Source organism: Trichomycterus rosablanca, chromosome 19 (genome assembly GCF_030014385.1).
Source record: "Trichomycterus rosablanca isolate fTriRos1 chromosome 19, fTriRos1.hap1, whole genome shotgun sequence".
Classification (NCBI taxonomy): Eukaryota; Metazoa; Chordata; class Actinopteri; order Siluriformes; family Trichomycteridae; genus Trichomycterus; species Trichomycterus rosablanca.
This window is the reverse complement of record NC_086006.1, coordinates 19,384,281-19,404,833: the sequence shown is the minus strand read 5'-3', so window position 1 is coordinate 19,404,833 and position 20,553 is coordinate 19,384,281. Positions and strand designations below refer to the sequence as shown.

The 20,553-nt window shown below is 40.6% G+C and overlaps 1 protein-coding gene across 1 annotated transcript; it reads left to right on the top strand.

The window, feature by feature from the left end:
• The first annotated feature begins 1,589 nt into the window (after positions 1–1,589).
• On the top strand, positions 1,590–19,117 carry dnajc5ab (DnaJ (Hsp40) homolog, subfamily C, member 5ab). Its single transcript, XM_063015130.1, has 5 exons — positions 1,590–1,715; positions 14,441–14,614; positions 14,852–15,065; positions 15,150–15,321; positions 16,756–19,117. The coding sequence occupies exons 2-5, from the start codon at positions 14,508–14,510 to the stop codon at positions 16,857–16,859; spliced, it is 597 nt and encodes a 198-aa protein (XP_062871200.1). The 5' UTR covers positions 1,590–1,715; positions 14,441–14,507; the 3' UTR covers positions 16,860–19,117.
• The last annotated feature ends 1,436 nt before the right edge of the window (positions 19,118–20,553 follow it).

Sequence of the window (20,553 nt, the reverse complement as noted above, 5' to 3'; positions counted from 1 at the left end):
AGAACCATCGTACTTATCATTATGTAGTGTATATCCTTGAGCAGTATTCAGTGTATCCTGGAGCAGTATGCAGTATATACTGGAACAGTATGCAGTATATATTGGAACAATATGCAGTATTTCCTGGGGTAGTATATACTAGAGCAGTCTACATTAAGTAATGATTAGTATGGGGTAGTGTGTAGTATATACCAGGGTTAAGGTCGCAAGCTGAAAAAGTGGGTTGCAGAGAAAAATAATAATAATTAAATAAATTTGTACGCGAATGCCTTTAGTGGAGGCTTTATGTTACATTTTGTAGAGAGAGTAAGATACATTGTTGCCTCTGTCGCATAAAAAATCATGGAGAAAGTGTAGGTCGCTTGAAAAGAAGTTTGAAGAAAACCAGTATATAGTATATACTGATCAGTATTCAGTATTTCAGTATTCAGGATTATAAAAGACTCCACCCACCCGAGCCACTGCCTGTTTTTACAGCTGCCGAGCGGCAGGAGGTACAGGAGCATCAGGACCAGAACCAGTCAGGTCCAAGACAGCTTCTTCCCCCGAGCCATCAGACTGCTGAACAGCAATGGACAGGCACACCACTCATAATCAATACAGTGATCTCCACAGGAACCCCCACCATACACAACCCACACAACCCATTCTGCACTCTGCACTTTACCATGTGTAATTAATATCTTGCACAATAACAGTACATCTCGGACTTATTATTACAACTTTATTTTATATATTTATATTCATTGACTCATAATTGTGTACATCTGCACATAAAGAGTCCTGTATATATTGAACAAATGGTGCTAGTTTTTATGTAAGTTAATGTGTATATTTTTGTAATTAATGTGTTTCGCAACTGTGAGGGACTTAGTACCTAAGCATTTTACTCACCTTTCACACCTGTGTTAATATGACGTGACAATAAAGTGATTTGATTTGATTTTGATTTGATATTTACAGGGGCTCTGTGCATTGTATCCTGGGGCAGTATGCAGTATATGCTTGGGCAGTATGCAGTATATCCTAGGGCAATATGCAGTATATGTTTGGGCAGTATGCACTATATCCTGGGGCAGTATGCAGTATATGTTTGGGCAGTATGCACTATATCCTAGGGCAGCATGCAGTATATGTTTGGGCAGTATGCACTATATCCTAGGGCAGCATGCAGTATATGTTTGGGCAGTATGCACTATATCCTGGGGCAGTATGCAGTATATCCTAGGGCAATATGCAGTATATGTTTGGGCAGTATGCACTATATCCTAGGGCAGTATGCAGTATATGTTTGGGCAGTATGCACTATATCCTGGGGCAGTATGCAGTATATGTTTGGGCAATATGCAGTATATGTTTGGGCAGTATGCAGTATATGTTTGGGCAGTATGCAGTATATCCTGGGGCAGTATGCAGTATATCCTAGGGCAATATGCAGTATATGTTTGGGCAGTATGCACCATATCCTGTGGCAGTATGCAGTAGAATGATATTTCGAACACAGCCCATTCCTTTTGCTCATTTGCATCCCAAAGTCTGCTCGTGTCTCCGCCCCTGACGTCACTGGACGAGTCCTTCCAAACGAGGTTAATCAGAGAGGCTTTGTAGCGTTTGAGTGTCCGAATATTATTTACTACAAACTAAAAATAAGTAATAAAAAGTGTTACTGACGGGATTCTAACCTGTAGTATTCGAGTTTACACCTCCCTACAAAGGTAAGAAATTGACTTGCCTGTTATATAGCTCTAGACTGCATTACCACTGTCAGTAAACTGCTATATCCAGAGAACCAGCATTAGCCGGGTTAATCCGAATGAGCCTGTTTTTTTTACAAGTAGTGCACTACATCGGGTATAGAAGCTATTCTACAGTATTGTATGAAGTGCGCTTTTATAGGAAGCACGGAGCCGTTTGTTATTCAGCCGGCATGTTCTCGTTGAATAGGGAGCTTAAGGTTTCTAAATCCAGCTGGTTGATAAACATGTATAAAATAACCTTTTCTTTTATTCATTTTCCACAGAGTTTCAGCATTATAGCCCAACACAGTGTAATTTAAGTAGTATTTATTCATTACAAAGACTGTGTCATTTTCTTGTTTGTTAAAGGGAAGCGTTACATAATGTATTTTCTGTACATTAGTGTTTTCCAGTTTGTATGGTTTAATTTAGGGTTTGAAGGCCTGACTTTATTATTCCTTTCATTGACTCAATAACTAAGTGTAGCAATAGTGCGAATTATACTGATTTCACCTCTAATCGTTTTAATTCCCTTTCATTTGCACTTCATTTTCAGTTTCGATCTGATCATTTAATGCCAAATCTATACAATCAAAATCTGTCAAAGTGACATTGCATTGAAAGCCTAATCACATTTTATGGTATTGATACTGTATGTCATATGACCACGGCCAATAATTTTAACACGTCTCCTTTGTAATAAAAATCTCTGAATTTACTCACAGCTTAATAAGTGCAATGGGAGTAGTCAGTAAACATATATGCAGGAAACCCTAGTAGAAAAAAACCTGCTAATAATTAGATCTGCTTTTTACTATTTCTCAAGTCTTTCTAAAACTTCTTATTATGACTGTGTATGGGTTGTAGTTGTTAGGTTTGTTATATAGTCATATATTAATCATCGATTGTAGGACTGGACAAACAGTTAAAAGCGCACACCACATCATGTTTGAGCTGGCCGTTACATCTCCTAAATCACACTCTCAGAAGTGGAAATGCTTAAATTGACCTCTCTTGTTAATCAGAATCAGATTTATTGGCCAAGTATGGGGATACACATAATGAATTTTGCATTTTGTACCTTTAAAGCTTCTCGATTATACAATTCATGTTTGTAATTCAGTGTGGGTTTGGGTGTTGGAGTGGTTTAATACGCCTATCCACCACCACTGAGATCTTGAGCTCTGGAGTTTAAATCTCAGCTAGTGATTTTGACCTGGCTGGGTATCCAGACAGGCACAGTTGTCTGTCCCTGAGGGAAAGGTAGGTGAAACAGACTTCATTGCTGCTGTATAGTTGCGACATCTGCTGTCTTGTTTGTGGCACCTGCAGTAGCGTAGCTCTCTGTGCGTGGTACGGTTCTCTGTGAGTTGCAATTGCTGACTGTTGGAGAAGACGAGTGATAGTCTCAGCCCTGCTTGGTCAGTGTGGGGTGGTACTTGTGTTAAGAAGAATTGCAATAGGGGAATTGGTAATGATTGAATTAAGTGAGATATGGGGGGCTACATCACATTACATTTTATTTCAATTAACTGCTTCATCAGGGAAAGGGAGTCTGGCGCCACCCCAAAAAACTGAGGGTGTGTAACTCAGAACAGCACTTTGTTAATCAGTTTTTTGACATTCCTAGAAGAGAGCAAGACAGGCAGACGTTCCTAAGCTTAGCACAGAAGGGCAAAGCTCTCAGGAAGGAAACATGGGCACAGCTGGAGAAGTGTTGGTGCTGAGCCATGAGTCTTTCTCCTGAACACAAGCATCATAAATGGTACACATCCCCCTCTGTAGAAGAGAATTTAGTGGCATATCAGGAAATTAACGTCTCTGTTGGAAGCTTGGGGCAGATTGGGAGTATTCATTTGAAATGCACGCTAGTTTTCAGTCTGTTTGGTCGATTTTTGTTTTTAAAGCAATATTACTGTAGTCATTTAAATAATGTATCTAAATATAGAAATGTTAAATATGGTTGGTTTTTTTACACTTAGTCAAATGTGCACATAAAGGCAATTATTATTATTACCATTGACTAACCCTTATGCCACTCATGAGTAAATCAACTATAAAAATGAACACTGGCTACATTTATTAAATACATTTCTAGCTGGACACCACACACACATTCAGTTTTGCCATGCCTTTATTTTATAAGCTGTGGCTTAATTTATAGCTTCTTATAAAAATCCCAAGAATATCAAATACATGCAAATACTTGCGGTTTTACACCGATCAGCCATAACATTCAAATCACCTCCTTGTTTCTACACTCACTGTCCATTTTATCAGCTCCACTTACCATATAGAAGCATTTTGTAGTTCTACAATTACTGACTGTAGTCCATCTGTTTCTCTACATATCTTTTTAGCCTGTTTTCACCCTGTTTTTCAAGGGTCAGGACCACCACCGGACCACCACAGAGCAGGTATTATTTAGGCGGTGGATCATTCTCAGCACTGCAGTGACACTGACATGGTGGTGGTGTGTTAGTGTGTGTTGTGCTGGTATGAGTGGATCAGACACAGCAGCGCTGCTGGAGTTTTTAAATACCGTGTCCACTCACTGTCCACTCTATTAGACACGCCTACCTAGTCGGTTCACCTTGTAGATGTAAAGTCAGAGACGATCGCGCATCTATTGGTGCTGTTTGAGTTGGTCATTTTCTAGACCTTCATCAGTGGTCACAGGGCGCTGTTGGATGGATATTTTTGGTTGGTGGACTATTCTCAGTCCAGCAGTGACAGTGAGGTCACTCATACCAGCACAACACACACTAACACACCATCACCACGTCAGTGTCACTGCAGTGCTGAGAATGATCCACCACCCAAATAATACCTGCTCTGTGGTGGTCCTGTGGGGGTCCTGACCACTGAATAACAGCATGAACGGGGGCTAACAAAGCATGCAGAGAAACAGATGGACTACATTCAGTAATTGTAGAACTACAAAGTGCTTCTATATGGTAAGTGGAGCTGATAAAATGGACAGTGAATGTAGAAACAAGGAGGTGGTTTGAATGTTATGGCTGATCGGTGTATATTAAATAACAAAAACATATTTAAATATGTCTATCATAAAACACGTGGTTAAAAGTCAGACCACATTGTTCTTTCAGATGAAGAAAAAAAGGTGCAAGGCTACTGGTCTTTAATGACATTTCCAGTGCATGAGTACATGCTTGTTCTGAGATGAGTGACTGTCCAACAACATTGTTTGCTCTGATGCTTCACTCATATTAAAGTAAACACACAATGCAGAGATGAACACACAGCTCTCATCTTTCAGAACACGGAAAGGACAAAGTGGGGGAGGGTGGTGTGTGTTTTGATGGAACCGATGTTGGCAGGTGTACTGGGAAAGCCTAAAATATTTCAGTGATCTGTATGAAGGTTTGGCTTCATTTACTAGTAGAGATGGGACGATCGGGGTTTTTGGCACCGATTCCGATCTCCGATCTCCTTTCAGGGACATCGGCCGATAGCCGATTGCGATCGGGGGGGGTTGGGGATGGGGGGGGGTTAGCAGTAAATAAAATAAATAAACTTAAAAAGAGCCTCACAGTGAAGATAAACCGGAGCAGCGCGCGCGTGTGTGTGTGTGTGTGCGCCTTTGGAAGATACGCTTTGTTCACTGTATCGCTATAAGTGATTCATTGATTCACGAGTCATTTTTCGCGAAGCGTAAGTTTCTCTTCTCAGTTATCTCTCCGTGTTTACTGTTATTAATTAAATGTCGTGGTTTTAAATAAACACCAGCTACTACAGAACATTTTGTGTGACTCTTACATTAAAAAGCTTCATTAAAAAGCTTTATTAAACTGCTATTACCACAGATCTGTAACCGACCGTCAGACTCGTTCCGTCTAAGGAGCTAAAAGTTCAGCAGATGATCCTGAACTAACGAATTTGGTAATGAATAAACTTTTGCCTCGGATTGGCTCTGTAACGTTTTCTGTTCTCATCTACATCACAAGTAAGAACCGCTTACGATTTACCAAAGTGAACCAGGAGTTTATATAACGTGCTGATAGAATCGACTCAGATGTGACCGGGTTGAATTATCTTTTTAAAGTAAATATTACAATCAGCAAAATTACATCGTATGTATGATGCACAACGTTAATGATGTTATTTTAGGTCATGAAGAGCTTTCACTGTGGTTTCTGTACGATGGTTGATGAATGGTGATGTGATGGTTGGCGCGTCGTAGCTCAAAGTCTGGATCAATCCACTGAGCTGTTAACTTAACGTGGTCTTTATATATCACACGATCGGATCGGCTACTTTTAGGAAATATCGCCGATCGCCGATAGCATATTTTGATTAAAAATCGGCCGATACCGATTCATAGCCGATCGATCGTCCCATCTCCATTTACTAGGACTATATTTTTGATGTTGTGCCAATAACACTTCCGCCATCAGTGCTTTGAACTAGGCTTAATCAGGAGTTGAACAAAACATATATTAATCCTGACCCTATCTGAGGTTTGCCTGGTCATTTGGTGAATTACTCAATGTGTTGTTGACTCCCTGTTAGATTCAGTACTTGATTTAGTTGCATGTTTTTACTATTTGCATTTTCGGCGTTTAGCAGACGCTCTTATCCAGACCGACTTACAGAAGTGCTTCCATAGTAAACATCTCCCTACTCGCGCCGCTTGCACACCAGCACCGAGTTTCTGAATTTCCTGGTTCGAAACTCGGTGTTGTTACCGGTCGGCTGGGCGCCATCCAGCGGGCATAATCGGCAGTGCCTGCAGCAGATACTAATTGGCCACCGTATCTGCAGGGTGGGGGCCGGACTATGTGTGGGTGGGTGGGTCAGTCATCATACGCTGTGTAAGGACACTGATTGGCGGAAGAGACGCCTGTGCAGAGAAGAGGAGGGCTGTGCACGTGTCGGAAGAGGCGTTTACAGCGACGTGCTCTCCTCGGATGCAATCTGGTATCTCTCAGCAGCGGAAGACAAAATTGAGTGCGCTAAATTGGGAGGAAAATGCGGAGAAAATGCATTAAAAAAAAAAAGTACAAGGATACAAATCTGCTGAAACTCTTGTTTCAAAAAATGTTAGTTCTTAGCTTAAATGTTAATCTTTTGAAGACGGCGAGAGACTCAGATGTTCGGACAGACAAGTGAAGTTCGTTCCACCACTTGAGTGCAAGTACAGAGAAGAGCCTTGACGCTTGTCTTCCTTGAGTTCTGGGTGTAGGATCAGGGCGAGCGAGACCTTGAAGGTTTTGTAGTACAGAGCAGGGTGTGATGAGTTCTCTAAGGTAGCTTGGTGCTGGTCCATTTTCGGCTTTGTATTTGAGCGTCGTCGTTTTAAACTGAACGTGTGCAGCTACGGGAAGCCAGTGAAGAGAACACCGCAGTGGGGTGATGTGGCAGCGTTTAGCTTGGTTGAACAGCAGAGCTGCATTTTGAATGAGTTGCAGGGGTTTAACAGTGGACCTGGGAGTGCCTGCCAGGAGGGAGATGCAGTACTCCAGCTGAGAGATTACAAGTGATTGGACAAGAACCTGACTGGCTTTTATAGAGAGAAATGGTCGAATGTTCTTGATGCTGTACAGGAGGAACCGGCACGATCTTGTCATGTTGGCTACATGAGGAGAGCTAGTTATCCAGGTTTTGTGCCTTGTCAGATGGTTTGATCTGGGAGTCATCAAGAGAGATGAGTGAAGAGGCACTCATATCAAAGCTTCCTGGCAACATTAGTGCTGTTATAATAAGATGATAAGCAGGGTTCTACCATTGTACTGGAGCATGACACACACTATCCACATCATTTTACACAGATCCTTTCTCTTTCTCTCCGTCACTCAGTACCCAGTATAATAAGGCAGGCAGAGTTTGAAGGGGACAGAAATAACCCTGTCCACTAAAGCTAATCCACTAATGCTCTTTGACAGTCCTGATTAGCCTCACAGAGAGCAAGGAACCAGCTCACACCACCATACAAGAAAATATAAAGGTGAAAGCAATCACGTCATCACTTAGCAAGCTCTTGTTAAAAACAGACTGGGTAGAGCCACAAGCTATATACAATTGGAATGGTTAGTATAAAGAGAAGTAAACCCACAATTTAGTACCGTTTAAAATAGATTAAATAATCTCACTGTGTGGGTCTGTGTGAAAACCTAATGAGGTCTCGAGAAGAAGGCTGTCTAAATTCTTAGATACCTTAAAATGCTGCCTACTCAGGTGCTCTAATTCTAAGCAATAATCTGACTGAATAACCAGGGAGCATCCATCTACTGGCTTCTCTAGAATGTCATTGTATGACGTAGCATCAGAATTCGTAATTTATTTATTTATTTTTATAATTTTTCCCCTTTTTCTCCCCCTTTAGCACATCCAATTGTTCAATTCGCATCGTGCTTCCTCTCTGTCTATGCCGAACCCTGCCCTGACCGAGGAGATCGAAGCTAACCCATATCCCCTCCGAAACATGGGCAGCAGCCGGATGCATTTTTGCCACCCGCACATTGATGAGTTCCGCGCCACCCAGCGTTGCATGCGGAGAGACACACCCTAAGGTCGCTCTTCCTCATCTCTGTGCAGGCGCCTCGAATCAGCCGGCAGAGGTCGTAATCGCATTCTGACAGAGAGAGACCCACATCCGGTTCTTTGTCCCACCCCCCCAACTGAGCAACCGGCCAATCGTTGCTCATACAGCCACTCGGCCTCGAACCGGTGAGGCGGAGCTGGAATCGATACGAGGTACTCAGAATCCAGCTCTGGTTGCAGCGTGTCTTTTTACCGCTGCGCCACCTGAGCGGCCAGAATTCGTAATTTATGAATCCTCAAAAAGCACAAAGGGATATTCCGCTATCACACCAGCGCCGAGATTCTGAACTCCTCGGCTGGGTGCATCTAGCGAGCATAATTGGCAGTGCCTGCAGCAGACTATAATTGGCTAACTTGTCTGCTTGGGCGGTGTGACCGGACTATGTGGGTGGGGTCTTCAAACACTGTGGACCCTGATTAGCAGATAGAGGTGCCTGGGCCTAAGGACTGCGCACGGGTACGGAGGAGGCGTGAGCAGGAAATATACCCTACTCGAACACTATCGGGGATCCCCAGCAGCGGAAGACACATTGACTACGCTAAATCAGGAGAAAATGCATAAATAAATAGAAAAAAAGGCACTTGAGTCCAATATTTCCACCAATGGCTGCTTTCACGTGATACGCGGCTAATCTGTAACCTTGTCGCTGCACTACTTTGAGCTTACCGTGTTGAAGCTCATTTTTACTGCTTGTCGCTGCACTCAAAGTTCAAAATAATTAACCCAGTTTGCTGCTTATCTTTTTAAAGCACCACCAATGAGGCGTGGACAGATGCGAAGCACAAATATGGCAGAGAGAACGTGTTTCTCACTGGATCACAAAATCCTAAACTGTTTGATTTCACTTTAGCATTTAAGATATCAAGTTTCCTAATCTTGGAATCACATTTGTTGGCTTTGTAGCTCTTTGTTTGATTTCATTGGCTCTGGAGTCCAATGGTTACGTGCTTTAGACCGCATCATTTAATGCTTGGCATTGGAGATGCTGCTCAGCCATGACAATCCTGAACAGTGAGTACAGATCGTCATTCAAATAGTCAAATGCAAATGACCAGAACATTTTAACCAGACCAGATAATGCAGGAAATCAGTTGTTGGAAGTTGTTCTTTTGTTATTTTGTTGCCAGGGTATCAAGACATGTAGGTTTGATCGGTGACCAATTGCAGATTTAGCAGACGCCTTTATCCAAAGCGACTTATGGTACTGTGACAGCATACAGTCTAGGGCTGGGCGATTTTGCCCAAAAAATTATAACCGATTGTCGATTACGATTTCGATTTTTTTTTTTTTTTTTTGTATAATGCAATTGAAATAAGACTCCAATTTCTTTTTTTTGCATTGTAATTTAAAAGACTGCAGAAGTGCAAAAATAGTAACAGCACCACCTATAATTATCCTTGTAAGGGACTCAAACTTTATAACAATAACGATATCACAATAATTAAAACAAAATAGAAATCTAAATTATCTATATGCTTTATAAGAATAGCTCACAAACAACTCTCGTTTTAAATATTGTGCAGCAGAACCACCTTACAAAAAGTTCTTTACAGGTTTCTTAAAAGGAACACGAGCCTGTTTACTGTTTCCACCACTGAGTGAGTCTGTATCAGTATCTACACTGGGGGGGCATCAAGTAATCACTCAGCTTAGCTTTGATTTTGTCCTCTTGTGATTGGGGGGTGGATGGAGGGGGCCAGTTCTGCTTCTAACTATATGGACTACAAATCCCATGCTCTCACGGACTGTCACGTGACTGTCACATGTCCCGGTCAGCCAATCCTGATCGGGCTCACCGTCTCAGGAGTTTTGATTCAGTTTGGCTGTGTTTGATTCAGTGAATCTTAATTAAACTCTTCTGTTTGTGTCTCGTTTTGCCGATCATGTTTGCGCTCCTTATTACTGAATCGAACCGTTACCGTGTATAATCCTTGCTGTCTTCCGTTTACTGTTTAGTTTATCCTCTGGTTTTGGACTCTACCTGATTTTGTACACTGTTTTTGCCCTTTTTATATTAAACTTTCCCTGATTTATATTCCGCGAGCGTCTGGTCAGTTTCTGCCTCGTGACATGTTGGTATTTTAATTAAGATATGAAGTATGTGAACAATCGCGATTGTCACATTCTAACATCGGGTGAAAACGTTCATGCGAATTAACCGAATTAATCGTGAAAATCGCCCAGCCCTAATACAGTCTAAGCAATTGAGGGTTAACGGCCTTTCTCAGGGGCCCAACAGCAGCAACCTGGGCGTGGTGGGGCTTGAACCAGCAACCTTCTGATTACTAGTCTAGTACCTTAACCACTAGGCTACAACATCTCCATAAGGTGTAGATTTTCATTCATTCATTTCATTCATTCGTTCATTTGCTCATTGTCTGTTTTACCACTGCTTTATCCTGGTCAGGGTCTCCATGGGTCCGATTCATTCGCTAAGTTGAAAGTACAGTAATCCCTCCTCGATCGCGGGGGTTGCGTTCCAGAACCCTCCGCGAAAGGTGAAAATCCGCGAAGTAAAAACCATGTGTTTAGATGGTTATTTTTATAACCCGATTCCATCGGCTTTAGTATTTAGCATCTTGTCATTAAAACCAATGGATTGAGGTAGCACAGCATGCTAACGTCAATATAACATTTCCCTTCATGTTACGATAACGGTTACATTTCCTGACAAGCCCGAACTTGCAAATAAAAACACTCGGTACAAGTTTATACAAGTGAAAAATCAGTAATATTTTATTTACGTTTGAAAAGAACTCCATTCGTTTGTCCGCACCGTCAGCCATGTTTGAACAGCCTCCTTATCGGGAGCGCGCACAGGATGACGTAAAATGCGTCTATGTAGAGAGAGAGCTAGCTTTTCGAACACATTCCCCTTGTCTGCAGAACTTTATCAAGTTCTCTCTCCTGTTCGTGTGCACGCTGTCTGTGCACGCCACTATGCATCTTGACCAATCACGTGCGGCTTTAACAGAAAAAAAACGAAAAAAAACAAAAACGAATCGGCTCCCAACCAGGAGCCGAATCCCATCGTTCGCTTTAAAGAGCCGACTCTTAGAGCCGGATCGTTCGCGACCGACCCATCACTAGCAGAAATCCGCGGTTTATATTTAGACATGCTTGCAAATAAAATCCGCGATAGAGTGAAGCCGCAAAAGTCGAAGCGCGATATAGCGAGGGATTACTGTAAATATTCAGTTGTCGCTTTTATCCCCGTTGTAGTTCAATAGTCAATACGACCAACCTACAGTTCAGGATGTTAACAGTAAACAAGATCTGCATCTCATGATTTTTTGCTTGTCAGTTGTCAGGACATTAAGCCAACCTGACACTTCCTGTTGGACCTATTGTGCAATACATATTTGGAATGCACATGATTGCATTGTTATGTGCATGACACTCTGAGGCTTGTATCATTCACGTGCCTGGTTTTGTAGAGAACAGACCACAAAATAATCACATGTCATGAAGGAAATTAATGATGTTACATAATTTCTCATATTGAATATTACTCAATGTTTGATATCTAAAGTGGATGGTAACACATTTTGCTATAAGCTTTCTTTTTTTTTACCTCAAGCTTAGTTTGTGCTTAGTCAGAAATTCTTATTATTGTTGGTATTATTATTTTTTACTAGGGATATAACGATGCACCGCAAGAAATCGGTGCACATGTGCCAAGATTCGAATTGGTTATTCATTTAAGATGAATCAATATTTACTTTAAACACCTGAGAGCACTGGTTCTATTCACCTCGCCTGGTTAATGGCACTTCGCAAAGTTGCCAGGTAGGGGATTTTCCAGCCAAATTTGTTTTATGTGAGGATACTTTCTTTATTTGTATTATTTAATTTCAGTTTTTTACACAATAAGCATTATTTGGCATAGTTTGTACGTACCTCAGAAATAAAAGGGCATTCATTATTTAGATAAAAAGAAGATAAGCAGAAATACAGTATTTAATTTTTTTAAGAGGAATTATAAAAAGAAATTTTCTCATAATTTGTCTTCAATTTTATTTTGTTTAAAAAATCGTATCGTGAACCCAGTATCGTGAATCATATCGCATCGTGGGTAGAGTGTATCGTTACATCCCTATTTTTTACATTTTTTACAAGTCCTGCAAGTTGATTCTGACTCTTGGTGAACATATGGATGGTGTTTCTTTAGAGCAGGGGTGTCCAAACTTTTCTTGTTGGGGGCGAGATGGAGTAAACAATATGCAAACAAGGACCACAGACGTTTTTTGTAATAAAACAAATAAAAATATAACAGACCTACTTGATTATTAACAATTACACTTCCTTTTTATTTGAGTACCTAATTATCTATCATGGACAGTGTTGTGTAAACTAAGATTTTGCCAGTTTCACTCACCAGTGTATAATCCTAATGAGAAGATTATTATACTTTTATTATTATTATAGTGATTATTATTATTAGGGATGCATCGATACCATTTTTTCCCAACCGAGTACAAGTACATGTATTTTTGTACTCGCCGATACCGATACCTATTTAGAATGATGCAATCTGGAGCATTATGGAATAGTGTAGTTTTTAGTGTAAAATAGTGCAGTGGAACAGTTGCTTGGGTTGCCATCACTAATTGTAAAAAAAAAAAAAAAAACGCACGTAATTAACGTTGTGCACATCATACATGCGATGCGATTCTGCTGATTGAAATATTTACTTTAAAAGGATAATACAGTCCGATCCCATCTGAGCCGATTCTATCAGCACATCCATTCGTGGTTCACCTCGGTAAATCGTAAACGACTCTGAGTCGGCTCCCGCTCTGTGGTAATAACCAGTATAATTAAGCCTGAGCTTTATAATGTAAGCGAGTCACACAAAATGTTCTGTAGTAGTTGGTGTTTATTTACAACCGCAACATTTATTATAACAGTAAACACGGAGAGATGACTGAGAAAAGAAGCTTAAAATGAGTCGACTCCTGAATCACTTGTATCGACACTGTGAACAGAGTATTAAAGACACAAACACGTCCTATAACAGGGGTCGCTGCTTTTGTAACCGGTTATCTTCACTGTTAGCTCTATTTTGAAGGGGGTTTTTTTCAAACGGAACTAAATAAGATTAAACGTGTGTGTGAGCGTGGTCAGTGAGAATAATTCAATCTGTCTCCCGTGGGTGAAAAATTAATTGCTTTAGTTTTCGAAGGAAAAAAATCACGCAATGTCACTGCTAAACCGAGTCCTGCCACTCAGTGTAGATTATTGATTATTTTTGCGCGAGACCTTGACAGAAAAGAATGACTTTATGAGATCAGTGCTTTCTTTGGCCTGTAGTGATACTGCCCTTGAGTCCCACTAATGTGCTGATTCATATACAGTACTGATCTTGGTATAACCCTGTTTGGATGTGTCCAAACTCGTGTCACTGTAGGTTAGTAACACCCCTTTAGGGGCTAATTATTAGATGGCCTAACAATACATACACTGTATGTAAAATAATAAAATAATTATTGAATTAATGTGTTTCAGCCACAACAATTGCTAACAGGTGTAATAAGTCAATTATATAAAGGAAATTATATGCTTCCAACTTTAGAGCAACAGTTTAGGAAGGGCCCTGACCTCATCCCCACTTTAGAGATTTGGAATGAACTGGAACATCAACTGAGGCTTTTTTCACCAACATCAGTACCCAGCCATACAAATGCTCTTTTGACAGAATGGGCACAAATTCCCACAGAGTGGTTTTTGTTATAGCTGAAAAGATCACATAGAGGCCACTCTATGTTTTTATATCATTTGTTTTTGAAATGAGATGTCCAGTAAGCTTATGGTCAGGTGTCCAAATACTTTTGGTCATATCGCGATCGTGAATTTTTCTCTGTTTAACATTGTATCTTACTGTCACTGTGAAAACGCACACAAAACACAAACTGAACTTTCAATTTCACACCCCTCTCTGCCTTGTGAGTGTGACTCACTTTGCTCTCACTTTGCAACTTCCTCTGAAGCATCAGGAAGAAGAAATGAAATCCTTATGAGCACATCACCTGACTGTTGTATTTGCTATAGTTTTAACTTTTTGTTGTGGTGGTCAACCATTTTTAACACACACCCTCTCTCTCTCTCTCTCTCTCTCGCTCTTTCTTTTACTAACAGAGGCAGACGTGGGTGTGTGAGGGAGTGTGCGTGTGCATATGTGTGTATTGGTGTGTGTGTGCAAATAATGGACCCACAAAGACAGAGATCTCTCTCCACATCAGGAGAAACACTGTACCAGGTTTTGGGGGTTACAAAAAACTCCACGCCAGAGGACATCAAAAAGTGCTACAGGTATGTCATTTCTCACTGTGTCAAGTCGTTGGTGTTGTATAGAATATTAAGACAGTTGATATACACCTACCATACCCTGTAACAGTCCAGTAGGGACAGTGGTAACCTAGTGAGTAGAGCTTTGGACTTTTAATCAAAAGATTTTTAGCACAAAGGCAGATGTACAGTGACTTGATGAGGCCAAATGGTTCAATCTGACTCCTTTTACTGAATATCAATCTTCCTGTCTGAACACAGAAAACTAGCATTGAAGTTCCACCCGGATAAAAACCCTGATAACCCTGAAGCAGCAGAGAAGTTTAAGGAGATCAACAATGCACACACCATCCTCACCGATGCCACAAAACGTAACATCTACGACCAGTACGGCTCCCTCGGCCTCTACGTAGCTGAGCAGTTCGGAGAGGAGAACGTCAACACGTACTTTGTTCTGTCTAGCTGGTGGGCTAAGGTAAGTGTACACACACAGACAACATACATGCCTTGCATTAGTTCATGATACATTTCGTCGTTGTTGAAACTTTCTCCATTGCAGGCGCTGTTCATCTTCTGCGGCATTGCTACAGGCTGCTACTGCTGCTGCTGTCTGTGCTGCTGCTGTAACTGCTGCTGCGGGAAGTGTAAACCTCGACCCCCTATGGACCATGACCCTGAATTTTACGTATCCCCTGAGGATCTGGAGGCTCAGATGCAGGCTGATGAAAAAGGTCCAAACCCAGAACAAAACTTTACAGTCACATTTACAGTAAAATCCAACGGTGGCTAATATTATTGCTAGTCTGTCAAAATAGACAGCTCACTTACATAAATGCATGTGAATGAATTTTATGCAGGCACTTTGCAAAACAGACTGACAGATTGGATATAGATACTTATATATACTGTATGTATGTATATATATATATACACACTAGGCATTCAGGGGTCTTTCAGGGGTCTAGTGGAGTCCATGCCTCGACCTCGATGCCTGATCGGTGTATATGGACGATTGCTTAATTTTTATATATAGAAAATTTTATATATTTTTTATATGTGGACAATTGCTTTATTATATAATATGGAAAATTACTTTATTTTTATGTGTGTATATGTGTGTGTATATATATATATATAAGTTAATATAATATATAAGTTGTGTATATATATATATATATATATATATATATATATTAGGGATGTCCCGATCCGATCTCGGGGCCGATCAAGGCATTTTTTAACTGATCTGTATCGGCTTTACTAAGGCCGATCCTAATCTGCTCCTTTGTTTTACGTCAGCATGTCCGCTGTGTGGAAATACTTTAAATTGGAAAGTGAAACAAGTCCAACAGCGACGTGTAATGTCTGCAATGTGAGCGTTTCACGAGGCGGTAGGAGCAGAGCTGCATTCATTACTGTAGAATTTTACTATTTATATGGTGTGTGAGTCAAGGATCACTCCGGTTTACAAAACAACGTAGTGATGCACTTGCTTAATAAATTGTCGGGAGCATAACACTTTATTAACTTCTTCTGTTACGGTACCGAATAGCGGACAGCTAGAGTCATCGCGTTAGCCAAGCACGCTATTCCATGCACTATGGAAGCCCCAAAGGGTCAAAACACACTCACTTCGCGTAGAAACGTCCATCAAACCGTTGTCACAACATTTTGAGTGTTTCAGTTTTACTACAGTACTACAATGCTGCACTAAGTTTGTTTACTTTTATTTTGTAACAATAAAAGAACATTAAGCAATAGCTTGGATGCAGGCAAATTTTTTTCCTACAGCACTGCAGAGCTATTCAGTTGATAAACATATACATTGGATTAATTTGAATAACTGTAATGTACTTCAAGTGTGCACTGTGTGAACAGTATTATCTAGTTCTTATCTAGACAATATCTAGAAAATACAAGTATCGGTTTGAGACTCGGTATCGGATCAGGATCAGAAGTAATGATCGGGAACAAAAAAACGTGATCGGGACATCCCTTATATATATATAAATATAGACAATTGCTTTATTTTTAAATATAAACAGTTGCTTTATTTAAAAGCTGTTTCATATGGATGAGTATTTGTACTTTATCTGAGTAGGTATTTGTGCACTTCTGTCACTTGAATTGTTAACTGTGGTTTTTGTGCCATCCTGTCTCCACAGTCGGTGAGCCGATCATAGTGCAGCCCTTTTCAGCTACAGAAACCACTCAGCTAAACGCAGACGGTCGCCACACCAGCTACAGGACCGACACAGGCTCCGATTAGCGTTCTGTCCGACGCTCCATCTCTTTCTCTTCTCTGGGACCACCTGACCAGCAGAATGAGCAGCTCCTATTCTGCCCAAAGACTGCTGAGTACGTGAAGAGGAGAGAGCGAGGGCTGAACGAGTGGACAGGACTCTGTATGTCTTTGTCTCTGAAATGTGAAAGTTCAGAAAGGTCAGACTCGGAAGCAAAGTTTTAAATAGGTTTTTTTTTGCCTTTTTAACTCGTTTAGTTTTAAAGTTAGTGTAGATGTGATCTCTTTACACCACTTTTATCACACACAGTTGCCCACACAGCCCTAGTTCTGTATTTGTGTTAATAGAGTTTATTTATTTATGATGAATAGTCTCCAAATCGTTAAATTTGAACATCTATGCATGTGACTGCAAGACTGATTAGTGCAATTATGTTGCTTAATAATTAAATCCTGATTATTAGAATTATTCCAACCGTTTTGGGACGAATGTTTTATTGGCATTTATTATTTTGACATCTATAAATTGTTCTGTCACATGACTGAAATTGTTCAGTCATTATGAATCGCTCAGAACCGTCTATAGAGAGGGCAAAAAAGCTACAGTGGCTTGTGAGAAGTGCCGATATGCAAGAAAAAGTCATGATACATCAAACAGAAAACAGTAGAAGCGCAGATACAGTGTACCAGTGAGTCACCCCCATTGGAGCACTGGTGGAAATGCATTTCAGTAATATACGTACAGTGGTAGCCTAGTGGGTTGTACTTTGGGCTATCAATCGGAAGATTGACCATTCAAATCCGGGCTCTGCTATGCAGCCACTGTTGGGCCCTTGAGCAAGGCCCTTAACACTGTCTGCTCCAGGGACGCCGTACAATGGCTGATCTTGCGCTCTGACCCCAGCTACCAAACAAGCCGAGATATGCGGAAAAGCAATTTCATTGTACTGTACACGTGTATATGTATATATGACAAAAGACATTCTACTTGATACATGATCATGACTCCATTACTATGGTCTTCATGCTTCAGAACTCTAATTTCACACTCCATGTGCTTTCTGACATCTTTCTGACGAATCTCTTTTATAAATACCACGGAAAAGTTTATATATATATAAATTTTTCCCACATTTTTCCCCCCAATTTTCTTCCCTAATCTAGTCGTGTCCAATTACCCTGCTTGCGTCCGCTATACTGATTCGACCCTTCACCGCTGACTGAGGACGCCTCTCAACAGACATACACATACACAGTCAGTACAGACTTCATTTTTCACCTGCACGAGTCGAGTTCATACACCGACGGGCACTGTGTACGGAGGACCACACCCCCGTCAGCATTATTCCTCAGCCCTGTGCAGGCGCCATCAGTCAGCCAGCAGGGGCCGCAGTTGCACCAGTTATGAGGACCTATGATCCGACTTTTTTACCCCTAACCCTGAACAACAGCCAATGGTTGTTCATGCTGCCGCCCAGCCCAGTCGGAAGGCAGAGCTGAGATTCGATAGGAAAATTTATTTTTAACATATTTAAGATGTCCTTTACACTAAATTACATTTCCAACAATGTGGAAGTGTTGATTTTACTTGCGTAAGTAATGAAAGGTTAATTTAATGTTTCCCTTTGCTTGAATGTCTGTGTTCTCATGTTCTGTCTTATACACAAATGAATAAAAACCTGCTGTCTGTAGTCTGAACCTACCTGAGCAGGTTCAAATGTGTATGTTTAGATTTTAGTCATGTGTACTTTTACTTGTGCTCTAGTTTTTCTTATTTCTGCCTATGAAGGGAATGAACGTATGTTAGTTTTTCTACTAACATGTTATTTTAGTTACTGTGGTCTCTAAAACCCAAGCCAACCAATATCGACTCCTAGAGCACCCATAGCGTAGATATAATGACCCACTGGTCAGATCCCACTCTTTTTTTCTTATTATTATATATTGTAGATATAGATAGTTTTTATGATTAGTTTTGGTTTATGTACTAGATAAAAGACCAAGGTCTTTGTCACAGCAATCAGTAAATAACCTCAAAATTCTTTCAGATATACTAAAGATCATAGGGACAGCAGTGATAAGGTGACATAATTACTTAAATTATTTTCCTATGTTTTTAATACATTTTAGTTAAAGTAATGTGGATGTGGTCATTCAGCTGAACAGCTGAATCGTTTGCACTGTGTAGTTTGTCAAGTCGCAGTTTTTCTGTTGTAGCATGAAGGTCTGTAGGCAAGACAAACGACAGTTATTTTACTGTTGTATAATAAATGTTTCAAAAGCAAGTGATTTGTCATTATTTTTTTCTGTAAATGTGTGTCTTGAGACATTATATGGCCAAAATTATTTTGGCCAAAAGCATTTAGCAGACGCTTTTATCCAATACGACTTACAGTACTGTGACGGTATGTTGTCTGAGCAGTTGAGGGTTAAGAGTTTTGTTCCAGGGCCCAACAACCTGGCAGTGGTGGGGCTTGAATCAGCGACCTTTAAATTTCTAGTCCAGTACATATACCGCTAGGCTGCAACTGCCCTGTACATGGACATCCCATTCCAGCACCGTGAGCAGTATAACAGCAGACCCCTTGCAGCTATAGCAGGGTCCAAGAGTGTTTACACTGTCAGGTACTTATGTTGGATAAGAAGGCCTGGGGTTCAGGTCAAGGCTCAATGCCGGCCACTGGTCAACAACCGTCAATTTGTCTAACCATGTGATTATGTACAAACTTGTGTGTGCATGTCACTTGGGCTTATATGAGTTAATTGAAGTAAACGTGTTTATTGTAGCAAATGTGATCAGGCATTTAGACCTGAATGACTAATAAGTCGTAATACCCCTTGAAATTATGAGGATAGAAATGCCACAAACCGCTGACAGGTTGTTGGACCTGAGACTCGTTTATGCCAGAATACATGAAGGCTTTAGAGGAGACAACCTAATTCTAACAAACTGCTAAGCATAGATCAGGACAGGGATCTAAAACAATATCTGAGGCTTTGGTTGTACCCAGGACCTTAGTGGTCCCAATAAAGGCATAATTTGAAATGGAAGAAACTTGGCACAGCCTTAAATCTTTAACCTTTTAAGAAATGGATGTCTGGCCAAACCTGACATCCAGACAAGAAGGACCATGGTCTGGAAGGTAAGACAAAAACCCAATTTTCAATGCAGAGACACTGTATTGGATGGATGTAAATTTTTGTATCACTCCATTAATCAGACCATTATGGCAGAGTGGCAGGATGGAAGCTGCTGTTGAGTAAAATCCATATAAAACCCACTTATAATTTACTAAATATCATGTATAGGATTCTCCAATATAATAAGACAAAATTGGAACTATGTCTAGCCTAATACCATCCTCATGGACAACCATAGTGGCACTATTAGAGTGCTTTTTAGCAGCAGGGACAGGAAGACTGATAAGTATTGGGGCATGTATGGCTACAACCAAATACAACAACATCCTTGAAGAACCTCTTCAAGAAGACATGCAAACATAGACTGGGTGATAGTTAAAAGCATAAGGCCAAAACACTTAAGCGGTTTTTGGGATAAGTCTACATGAATGTCTTTGAGTGGCTCAGCCGAAGCCCAGACATCAAACATTTGTCCAGAGACCTAAAGATTACAATTAGTAGATGCTCGCCATCGCTTGTATGGGTGATTATGTTATGATGTTATATATTATATACATACAAAATGAAATCTGCAACACAA